The 12,585-nt window shown below is 39.1% G+C and overlaps 1 protein-coding gene across 3 annotated transcripts in view; it reads left to right on the top strand.

Moving 5' to 3' along the window:
- Positions 1-11,563, top strand: part of NR1H4 (nuclear receptor subfamily 1 group H member 4) — a 33,010-nt gene extending 21,447 nt beyond the window's left edge. For 2 of the 3 annotated variants that reach the window (XM_033010222.1, XM_033010221.1), the window contains 3 exons: positions 337-483; positions 9,519-9,632; positions 10,962-11,200. In XM_033010222.1, the coding sequence (XP_032866113.1) occupies positions 337-483; positions 9,519-9,632; positions 10,962-11,200 (500 nt within the window). Of the gene's footprint in view, positions 1-336; positions 484-9,518; positions 9,633-10,961 lie in introns of all 3 variants that reach the window. The other variant, XM_009967161.3, reaches the window with a different exon arrangement.
- The last annotated feature ends 1,022 nt before the right edge of the window (positions 11,564-12,585 follow it).

The raw sequence follows: 12,585 nt of genomic DNA, 5'->3' as shown, positions 1-12,585 counted from the left end.
TCTGGTGGAAACAGGGCAGAAGATGTTAGGGAAAAGCACCAGGCTGGACAAAATGCCCACTATTGGTTATACTATGACACTAGATTTTGCTTAACACATTCCTCTTAAAGTACCATGAACACTGAAACACAAGTCTAATGCTCACAAACTTCGGTGAGGTCCAAATCCGTGTAATTTTCTGGAATCTGGGTTTCAATTTCTGCAGCACTTGGCAACCCTACTGACATCAATGTCAAGGTTACACAGATATGTAACACCTCATGTGCAAGAGCCTCAGGACAGAAAATAGCAGGGACTTTTCTGTTGCTGCCTTATTTATCTATAACATTTCCCCAGGCTTCCAAACCCTTGATCATGAAGATCAGATTGCTTTGCTGAAGGGCTCAGCGGTAGAAGCCATGTTCCTCCGTTCAGCTGAGATCTTCAGTAGGAAACTTCCTACAGGACATACTGTCCTTTTAGAAGAAAGAATTCGCAATAGTGGTAAGTATTTTGTTTAACGAGGTAAAAATAAACCACATCATTGCACTTCTGTGGCAGTATTTTGCCCTTGGAAAGCTAGTAAAATTGTTTATTAGCAGTGAAACAGGGTTATCTGAATGTTGTTCTTTATATTAACTAGAGCAAATCTAACTCAGCCTTGAGTCTAAAGGTCATAAGGTAAAGGTTTATTTATACATTGCAAGTATTATGAATAAAGCTATGACACATAAACCCACTGCAAGTCTCCAATGATAAGCATGAAAGCATGACTAAGAAGAAATACCAGCACTTCAAATTATTCACATAAAATATCAATATGCTTTCAAAGGCAATCACTATAAGAAGGAAAGAAAAAAAATTTTTAGCATGTTACTGGAAATGACTAAAGGGGCCCACCTATTCTTAAGGTCAGTTTGGTAAAATTGAATCACACTGCACAAGGTGCATAGAAGAATTATAAACATGGCATGTTCTCAGTATGTTTTCTGCTTCTTAAGGTCCATCAAAGGCTAAGTGGTTATGATAAATTCTATTCATTCTAGATATAAATCTTAATAATTATGAAAAGCCAAACAGAGCTGGATATTGTTTCTTCCTTAAAACAAAGTAATATTTTGCATTGTTTTGTATTCTTTGTGCTCCACTGATGCATTACTGATTGTTCTGCCTTTTTCTGTATTGACCAGAAAACTTTACCCAAGCCCCAGCTACCTATCATTCAAAATTCTAGTGTAACAACAATTCTGAATCAGAGAGTCTGTCTATAGAATCTGGCTTCTGGCCTTCCTGTTTAATGGTTGGGAGAAGAGACAGAAGAACATTTAACCTCAGTACTAGTCATAGAAATGAGCTTGAACTCAGTTCTGAAACTCTTAAAATCAGTAATGTGAGGGTACTACTGATGTATGCAAAATTAGGCCAATACTTACATATTTGAGACCCTGAAAAGGAGTTATAAAATTTGAGAATAACTCACTTGCTAAATATACGTATTTAGTTTGGCTTAGCATACTCATTTCTAGGTTTATGTTTTGTAGTTTTTTATATATATTTCATTTTGATTTATAGTAAGAGGCTATTGTTTGATGGACTGAAAATGGTAACTTCCAGAGTTATATGAATGACTTCTAGTCCAGGTTCTGCAGGCAGAGAAGTGTACTAAGAAGGCCAGAGATATTTCCTGGAAACTGTAATGAGTTGTCATGGATCCAAATGTCTTCATTAAGAGATTCTTCTATTGGATTATAACATAAATTTTTGATAAAAATTGGTTTTAGAGAAATTAATCCATATGAATACATAATTACTGAAAGCTTCTCTCCTTTAACCTATACAGTGAGTATCAATCTTCTTGTTCAGGGTGTCAACTGTTTATAAAAAATAGAAGCAGGAAATACTTTGATCCAGAAAATTACATAAATCATTATGTCATACCAATATTTTTTCCTTACTCATAATTTTAAAATGGCCTGTTGACTCTCTGCAACTACTGAGTCCAGCTGAGATGCAATATTATTTTTTACAAATATGTACTAGACTTAAAGATAGCATTTCATATCATAGCATAACTAGCTGGAATATGACATTGTATGCTGCAGTAACATTATTTACCTGTCATGAAGCAGATTTTAAAAAATAGCATTTTGTGTAGATGAAAATTTCAAGACAAGTAACGATTTGAAATGTGGGATTATTTATTCCAAATGAAGATTCCCTGCATTTTTTTTTTTTTCTGTGGAGAAAAACCCCTCCAAATTAAATTAAAAATGAGGCCTGGATCAGAACAAAACCTGGCCTGAACAGTTCCCAATAAATGAAACACAGTAACTTTTTTAGTGTGTATATATACACACGTATATCTTACTGCTCTTGGAAAAAGCTCTCTAAAACATCTTCCCTCAAGCCAGGATCGAGTTGGGGACATACGAGGAAATACTGCTGCTAGAATTTCTCCCTCCCTATACTACAGCAGGATAATCCAGTTTACATACTGCTGGCTGCATTCATTCCTTCTATTAACAGCCAGAATACAGAACAAAATACCCTTTTCCATGTATTTTCTTTCTCCACTCTGTGCAAATTCAGGACTACTTCAAAACATTTTCCTTGGCTGCACTTAATGATGCTCTGACAGTAAACAACAAAGTAGCTTGTAAATCTTTGCTTTAGTATCAGTGCTAATTTAATTGCTGCTACCAATGCTATTTAACTGTTAATGCTACTGCACAGACACAGAAACCACTCAAAATTTCCAGTCCCTCATTTTGGGCTGATATTGCTGCATGCTAGAGTGTATTTGTCAACCTGGAAGCGTCCCTTGCATGAAAAGGCTTAAATGTGTTTTTTAAACATCCCTCTGCCTATGGTTTCAGTACTGGTAATTGCCTGTCAGTTAGTGGTATTCCTTCCTTTAAACCGAAAATGCAAGCAGATTGGTTTATAATAGGAAGGATTTTTACTAGGTAGGCTTGACTCTCTCATGCTTCCCAAGTGTACTTCTCAGTGTTCACTGAATTTTCAGAGGCATCTTGTTCATCATCACACAAGCTACCAGTTTTTTGTTTTGACTTTAAGAGCCCACAATGGTGCTATTTTTCTGCACATTTTGTCTTAGAATAAATTCCAGAATTACACATTTAGATAAATGGAATAATTTCAAATTGTTTTAAAAGATCTACTACTGAAACAGTTTATTTTTGTGGTTTAAATCCTGGTCATTTTCAGGTGTCCTGTGTCTAAGTAAAATGAAAGAAAGGCATTCAAATTTTTCTGTTATCACTGCTTACATATACAACTTTCAAAAATACTAAATAAGCAGTTCACATCCCTGCATGTCATAGGACTCAATACCAGGGTTCTAGGTTGAATAATAGCCTGTACCAAATGTGATATTAAGGTAGAAACCTAAGCAGCCTCATTCAGCCTTAGCCAGTAAGGACAAAAGCTATGAAAAGCTGCAGCTGGCCATTATCCTGTCCAAGAGATAAGACTGTCCAGAAGAGATTAAACCCAAGAGAATTACACATAAATTTGGAGATAGCGACTTTGTTTTTTACATACACCTCACTGAAAAAAAAGACTAAATGAAGCAAACTGAAACACCCTGCAAAGATAATAGAGAGCAGCAGAGGAAATTCAGTGATAGTTGAGTGAGTTTAGAAATTAAATTTATAGGTAAGGAAGGAGGAAGAATCATCAAGATTATTTATGGCTCCTAGTGAGGTCCTAAACACTGGCAGGCCATCAGTCATAAATTATTGCTGTTTGTCAGAAATTCTGTCTGCATATTTTTAGGTGCAGACAAATGTCTTTATGTCACCTAAGTCCTCTTGTCAAGTCTTGATGTCTGTATCCATAAAGTCAGAGAGGGTGGTGGGGATCCTGCCTAAAAGTCACAAGCAAGCTGTCCAGACTTCTGTCACCTGCCACCATGTCCACTTTGAAGCCGCTCTCATCTATTAATATTTATGTTTTCCCCAGTCTGATTGTATGGAACTGATTTTTTTTTTTCTTCTGATGAAGAAGAGAGAGATCTGGTGGTGATGACCTTTGAGGATTAGCAGCATTCATTTTTATTCTCATGCTGATGAGGTGTATTTTCGTTTCTTTTCTTGACTGTATAGCTCAAGTCCTGGTGCATCTCAGTGACTACCTTTGTGCCCTGATGGTCTTTCTCCATAAGGTGTTAAGGAAATTCTTTCATTAGCTGCTCCTGAGACTGAAATCCTCTCCTACTCACTAATATTGAGACTTAATGAGAATACAGAAATTTTATTTAATGTTAATAAGAGCTTGTGCCACTTAGCAATCTTAGTTGATACTTCACTACACATACACCACCTTGTGACTGATTGACTCATTTTGTGAAAGGCTAACATCCCAGTAATGTAATGCTTAGTTACTTTCTGTTATTTTGAAAGAAAATTCTCCCCATTGTTAGCAGTACAATATTTTTAAGAAACAGTGCTGAGATACTGAATGTTTTCTCAGTGAGCATTTACAATTTGTTTTCCTAAGGACACTGGCTTTCAGTGGTCATGAAGAGATGCAGATTTTTATTTCATCATTTTATAATACAGAGTGGTTCTACTAATTTCAGTATTGGGGAATAAGATACTATCTGATATGGACAGAAACAGAAGAATCTGGACCCAAATATTCAGTTGGCAACAGGACACCTACATTATGAAATATACTGTTGTCTTCCTGGATGGGTTACAGGTGCTGAAGTACAGTGAGATCCAAGGAAAAAAAGAAATAGCCACAATTCAAAGCATTGGCAAGAGTACACCTTTTGCCCTTGAATGTGAGATACAAAGTTCCCATTGATTTGGACAAGAGACTCGTGCAATCAGATGCAAAATCTGGCACCAGAACAGTGGATAATTAATTACTTCCATTGATTTTGGCTTTTATTATTTGATTATTAGTACTGAATAACAGTGGTGTTTCAAAACCCCATTGTGATGGCGTTTGTGCAGAGAAACAAAATGAAATGATCTTCACTGCCGAGTCCAAAGTGTCTAACCCTCCAAATGGTCATGTGCATCCACACAGAAGGAGACACTTACCATCCTGTGACTTGTCCCCAAACTGGCACATTGCTCAGAACATTTAGAAATTTGGACCACTTTAAATTGCAAGCTATAGGAAAGAGCTTTTCTGTTCCTGTATGGTCCTTCACAAGCTACCACACCAAGTTAGCCAGTGCCATGTTCCTGAATTACAAATGGAGTTGCTAAAAGTGTTTAAATTGTATCTACGGAGTTAATTTATACCCATGAAAACAAGAACAGGTGTCAGGAGATCCAATCTCTTTTCTTCTGCGTAAGTGTGCTTCTCCAGGCCAAAAACTTATTTAGACTTGACCTATGAAGACTAGCTCGAGGCAGTGCAGATGCTGCTGCTGTGTGCCAGACCACACTTCTCTCTCGACTGCAGGCACTCAGGCCACTGCCAAAGGATGGTATGTGGCATTGTCATTTGCATCCTCCTTTCGGGTTTGGTTGGTTTGTTGTTCTGTTTTGTTTTGTTTTGCTTTTTAACTAAGATTTCTTTGCTTGCAATGATGGCTTCACAGTGGTCCTACTGATTAAGAAGATGGGTTTTTGCTATCCTGATTGTGAGTCCTTCTTGGCACACACTAACCTCTGATTTAAGTTGGCCATTCAACCTCTACAAGATGATGTCACGTGCACATGCTCTGGTGTATCTTCTTTCCTGGCTAGATCTTCCCCTTTTCAGCTCTCAGCATCAATAGAATGAATTTGGTTGGCTGCTGATTAATTTGAATAGCTTAGAAGGGAGATCTCATAAGCAGCATGGAAAGCAGTTCTGGTAGATGAAACACTGAGGAAGATAAGATGTAATTTTGCAAGTAATTAATATATTTTATTTTCATAAAATAGCTACTACTATACCATTGGTTTCATATCCACTGGCACTTCCATGTTTATCAAGAAAAAAAATCTCTTTATCCATATTAATCACACAGCGCTAGTTACTGTTAATTAGTACTTATTCTCAAGCTTTTTTCTTGCAATAGATTAATCTATTCAGTTTTACTGAACAGACAAAATAGAAGAGAGAATACTGTCTCAAAAAACTGCCAATACTGACTCGATATCACAGTAAAAACATCTACTTCAGGATTATGTTAACCAGATAATTTTTTATGGCCTGAAACCGCAAACCTTATGAAAGCAACAGTTACCTTACCTTCAGAGAGAAATCACAGGAACAAAACCCTAAAAAAGGCAAGGTCTAAAACAATGCCGTGTCTTAAGCTATAGATAGGAATGAAATTGTGTAAGAAGTAAGGCATGCTGAATGAATAATGCTCATGGATTTAAATCTGCTGCAGTTTAATGCTGCAAGGCCATACTCAGTAAAGCTAGTATTTTCCATTGACTACTCTGGGGTTTACAGCAAGTCGTGCATTAACATAGCAAAATCAATCAAATTAACTGCAGTGTCTTCCACAGATGACGGAGTTGGGCTGGTGGTTAGGCAGAAATCTGCGCAATTCAGAATGATGCACAATGCAACATGAAGGAGGAGCATGTTCTTACTGCCATAATGCTGCATGAAACAAAGTTTTTAAAACCTTTCTGAAAAAAAGTTAAGGAGCCACCATTCACACTGACCAGGAAGATCTGCTTGACTGACACAGTACTCTGCAGGGCTCTCGTCTGATCTAAATAAAGTTAGACACAGTTAACTTTTCTGTTCTCAGTGAGGCCAGAAATATAACTTTATCTATCTGATTTTTTTCCCTTTTAGAGCATGATTTGTAACAATGACATTTGAAAAGTCATATAATTCATTTTTTCTTTAGCCTTTCCAGTCATGGGCACTAAATTGCCTTTAATTCTTCTTCTGATAACCTGAACTGAAGCAACAATATCTTGTACAGTAGATAAGAAAAAACCCCACAAATTCTAAACATCTGTTTCCTGCTTTTTTGCTTCCCGGTGAAGCTTATTAAATCCAAACTGAAGCATTTTCAATCACATTGGAAAACAGCCCCCTCTTGTGATGGAACAGCGGTTTGTGTAACGTGCATACAGGATGATGAAATAACAGGGAAACTCCAGCACAGATGGGATGAGTGCAAAACTAGTAACCGAGAAAAAATATTATCTTAGTCTCAGAACTGCTCATTTTGCATCGTTTTCTTCATAATTGTCTTGTGACATGTATCTGTTTAAAGACTGCAAAATTCTGTTCTCTTGCTGAAACATCCCTTCTTACTCCCTTTTACCTCTTCTCTTTGGAGTACAGTAATGTAGAGAAGCTCTCTGCCTTAATTACATTTGCTTCCACATCTACACTAATTTTTTGCTTCACTCATCCATGCTTCAGTTTCTTAATGTTAGATTATAAGCTTCGTGGGGCAAGGATTGTTTTACTGCATGCTTATACAGTGCCTGGACCAGTGAGGACCTGAATTAGTTATTCCACACCTAGTTCACAAGCATCATTTTCATCCCACTCCTGCTATTCTGACACTAGGACTTGAGGAGCTTTGTGGTCAGCAAAACAGTGAATTCATCCAGCTGAAATCTAACCTGAACCCCCCCAAAAAAGAGGAAAAAAAAAAAATTATTAATATGAGAAACAAATGGTCGGAGTCTTAGTCACAGCCCACTTCCTCCCATTTCCTGTCTGCTGCCAAGATGAACATGCCCAGCAGTGTGATACCTTGCACAGAGACTTCTAAAAATAACCAGTTTCTCATGGACTTTTCTCATGTTATTGCTAAGCTATTCACTTCCACAAAAGGCATTTATTTGCTCTGCTTTAGGGCTCAGCTAGACTTTTTTTTTTCCCCCTGTTTCTAGATGTACATGAATTTTAAGACTCTGTCATATGTATGTGTTCCTTACATATATCATATTGTAAGGAACTTTGGCATTTAAAACTGCCCAAGAGAGAGGCAGGTGGTTCCCCAAAAGTTAGCAATAACAAGTGTTATGCTATGACTATTGTTTGCTCTGTATAAAGCTCCAGGTGTGTTACTAACTGCCACAGAACAAGCTGACCCACATCGTATATATCTGCTTAATTGGCTTAGACTCTTCTCAATAGTGTTGAACTTGTTACAAAAACAAGATTTGTGGCTTGTAATGTGAACAGTGGCTGCTCATGTCACATGACTAAACACATCATTCAGCCACAAAATAAACCACACCCTGCAAGACCATACTTTCACTGTTGGGACATAAAACTATTCCACTGATTGAAGTAAGTTGTCACTGTCACAGAAAAATGTGACTGTTTTGCGTTAAGTCAAGTGGCTTCATGTTTCCTTTCTTTGAGTTCCACCTGCTGTGTTTCATTTCTAATCTCCCCTATTGGAGGCACTCCAGACCTCACCAGTCTTGGACTTCAGCTTTGTGTTGTATGCAACACTTAAAACTTCATTATTTCATGTGATTTCCACACCAAGTTACACAGGCTTCTCCTAGAACAGCTCAAAATCAAGAATAAAATGACAGGAAATCCCATGGCCCTCATCTGTGGGAACAGAGGAGGTGTCCATCCTTTCAGCTGAGGAAAGCCAAAAGGCTCTTGCTGCAGAACCACTGGTTTGGATGGCCACACCTCGTTGTTGCCTCTGCTTCAGAGCTGTCAAGCAGCCATTGTCAACAGTTTAGTGGCAGTTCTGAGTGACTCATACACCATTTAAAAAAAAAAAAAAAAAAAAATTGATGTCACAGGGCCTACTTCTCTTTTATACCAAAAAGCAGAATGGAGTACATCTGTAATTTAAGTCTAAGGAAGAACATTGTGACCTGATGATAAAGTCAGTAAGAGGAAGCCCTACCAGCATGCCCCAGTTTGGTAATGCCAGAGTTTTGCTGATGGTGAGAGATTCACATGATTCCATCCTTAAATCAGGCTGGATTTTAACTATTTATGGTCCTGTACTTTATAATATGCTAGTTTATGCTTAGTAGTAGTTGCAAACAGGTTGATCTTGGACTACAGGTAATCCTAGACCTAGCAAAAGTTTCAGGCTACATAAAAGGAGCAATTAAGTCTCTTTATGGAGACAACAGAAGCAACTGCCCAAGGCATTTAGATGTAGAGTTAGGCTAGAATTAAACCATACACTCCGAGAAGTTTCCATATAACTAAGGTAAAGACGGGACATGGGGACTGTTTCGCAAACTGTGCATCCTGGAAACAGAAGACATCTAGAATATCAGCAGACAGCGAGAAAAACATGTATGAGACTTGTCCTGAAGAGCTAGATGGATAAACCTGTAGTGGAAAAGGAATCACTTGAGAGAAAGACTTTAAAACTATGAGAAAATAAATTGCCAGTGCTTGCCTGTTTCTAGTCTCATCTGGAAAACAAGGATGTGCTTGCACTTTTATAACTAATTGTCTTGCATCAGGTCTGATTTGTGTAGTAAATTGCTCCCACCAAGACAGTCAAGGCTTCAAACGCTACAGAATTCCTCTGTAGCAATAAACCAGATTATGTCAATAATTTAAAAGTATTATAACATTTTTTTCTCACACAGGTATCTCAGATGAATTCATAACTCCCATGTTTAATTTTTACAAAAGTATTGGAGAGCTGAAGATGACACAGGAAGAATATGCACTACTCACAGCCATAGTTATCCTGTCTCCAGGTAACTTCTCATCCAGAATTAGTGGTTTTGGAAAGAAAGCATGAGGAGTGTGACCTAAGACTTGTAAAAACTTACATTCTACTAGAGTAAGTGAGCATACACGCATATTCAGTATATTCAGTTGTTAAACCAAAAAACAAGCACACAGATCCAAACTCCAAATGTCCTGCTATACCATTTGGTTTTGCATACAGGGGAAAAAAGTGCCTAAATAATACCCCGCTTAAAAACATTACTGGATCTCTTCACTGATTAGTATAACAGGCTTCTTCCTTCAGAAAATCCCAGAGGTGGTTACATGCACATCACTACAAACCATTGTGGAATGTCACATTTTTTAGAGGGAAATTAGGAAACAGTGTAACTTAGAATAGAGAATGGAAATGAAGGTCTTCAGGCTTATTGAACAAGTACTAGTTGGCAAGAGCATAAGGATGGTAGCAAGTTGCCTTCTCAAATATAAAGTGTTGGAAACTGACCTTTCAGAAGTATCGGCACAATAGCATCTCAGCCCTGATTTCAGGCTTTGCTGTAAAAACTATTCAACAACACAAAACTAACCACCTCTGCCTATAAAATATGGAGAAATTGTATAGTGCCTCAAACAAACTGACTATCATAGGAATGGGAGAGGCCTGATGCTTCAGAACAAAAGACAAATACTGAGGTTTCCAAATTAGGTTTCATGAAAGACGGGAAGGTGAAGAAATTCCATCACTCTTTGAGTCAGTGTGGCTCAGGAAATTTTTTTACACTGAAAATTTCAGTGACAAAAAAAAACATCCTCCTCTTTTCCTCACTCTCCAAATACCCCAACACATATTTCCATATGAACAAGATAAAAAGACAAATATTTTCTAACAAAGAAATCTAATCTGAGGATGAAGATATTTATCCCTGGTGACCTGCACGTACACTCTTCTCCACTGGGCAAATTCGCCAGTTGTATTCCACCTCCAAGAACTTACACCGTGTTGCTCAGTTGTTGCAATGCATCACAGGATGTACCCAGGTGCAGAACTGCATTGGGAGATGATGATACAACCCTAGAGAAACATTTACGAGTTAAAATTCTTCCGTTTTTGAAAAAGTTGAAAGTTTTCCCTAGCTGGAAGTGGTAAGCTTACATGACAACTCCAAACCAAAAATACAATGTTAAGCATTTCTATTACCTCTTAATTTGAAAATATATTTTCTTGGTAGGTGTGAACATCAGTGTCTGGTGTAAATATTTGAATATTTTTATGTTCAGTTATTGGTGTAAATAATTGCATTTGTATCAGAGCATGCATCTGCTAATTACTTCTTTTCTTTTAAAACCGTAACCAGATCGACAATACATAAAGGACAGAGAGTCAGTGGAAAGGCTTCAAGAACCCCTGCTAGATATTCTACAGAAATTCTGCAAACTTCACCACCCAGATAACCCTCAACACTTTGCATGTCTTTTGGGTCGTCTTACAGAGTTACGGACATTTAACCATCATCATGCAGAGATGCTGATGTCATGGAGAGTGAATGATCACAAATTCACACCTCTTCTCTGTGAGATCTGGGATGTGCAGTGATGGATACTTTTTATTTTATTTTAGGAGAAATATATTTTTAAAGGACCACATAGCAGTTATTTTCATAGAAAAACAACCCACAGTACATTAACTTTTCTTTACTGCATTTTTATAGAAACACGCCACAGATTCATAAAAGTAATTTTGTTCACTACACACAGAATATGGTATAGCTATCAGATTTTCACACATATTACTTTCTTTGTATTTATATTCTCGATCAGAAAAAGTCCACCATCTCCTCAGAGGAACCATGTTAATTCCTGCTGCAGTTAAGCTGGTTGCAGTTACAGTTCCTCTTGACAAATGGGGAAATGCAGGTTTCCATTCATAGTTTTTCATTGCAGTGGTTTTGTGTTTGGCTTCTGTTAAAGAATATAGTTCAGATATTTATGGTACTAAACCAGCTGAAATGGTTAATGCCACAGTCATCTGCTGTTCTGCTGTGAAATGTGTTCGCATATGATGTGCAAGATGTTATTTCTTCAGAAGATGAAAAATTATGGAGAAAAGCCACACACACAAAAAAACTCTTTATATAAACATGTAACTTCATTTGTATTATTATTTGAAAGTAAAAATTATACAGTATCTATACTTTGTGAGAGTGCGTCGCAGGTTATTTTGCCTTACATCTTTGACTGTGGGTGCTTAGTGGGTCTGAAAAATACCTTCAGCAACATCCCCAAAACAGGAAAGTGTGTATGGAAGTTGTCCGAGGGGCATCCCTGATGCCAACAGGGCCTGCAGGCTGGGTGGGTGGTTTCTGTGTGCTGCGGTCTGATCCCAGCAACATGAAACCAGGCGGCTGGGACCCTGATGTGCCAACCACGTCGCCATCCAGACCGTGTCCCCACGCTGCTGGCAGAGACACCTGCTCACTCCGCTGCTAAAAGGTCTCTTCGGGCAAAAGCTCCTCCGTGGGCAGGCGCTTCCCCTGACCGCCATGCACCCAGCACCCACCACGCGTGACCAAACCCACCACCGCCGCCCCAGGGAAGCGCAACTGCTCCCAAACGCTGTGGGTGACAGGGGATGGAGGGGACAGTTGAGGCTCGTGGTTTCCTGGCAGACCAAGCGGCCCGGGGGGCCATCTCCCGCAGCGCCCGAGCGGGTGGGACACCGAGGCCTGGCCTGGCCTGGGGAGGGCTAGCTGTTAGCGGGCCGTCACCCCGCGCCCTGCACCGCCTCAAAAGCCGCGTCCCTAGGGGAGGCCGGAGCGGCGGCTGCGCTACGCAGCGCCTTCACCCAAATCGGCGGGGGCTCTGGCGGAGACGCCCGAGCTGCCCCCGAATAAACCGGGGGGGGCCGCGACGGAGCCGCCTCGGGGCCTGAGGGCCGGGCGGTGCCGCGGCCCCGGGCCAGGTGCGGCGGGCCTCGCCCCG

Source organism: Tyto alba, unplaced genomic scaffold, assembly GCF_018691265.1.
Source record: "Tyto alba isolate M040663 unplaced genomic scaffold, T.alba_DEE_v4.0 Super-Scaffold_2, whole genome shotgun sequence".
Classification (NCBI taxonomy): Eukaryota; Metazoa; Chordata; class Aves; order Strigiformes; family Tytonidae; genus Tyto; species Tyto alba.
Note: the sequence above shows the minus strand (reverse complement) of the source record. Positions and strands in the feature narration are given on the sequence as shown.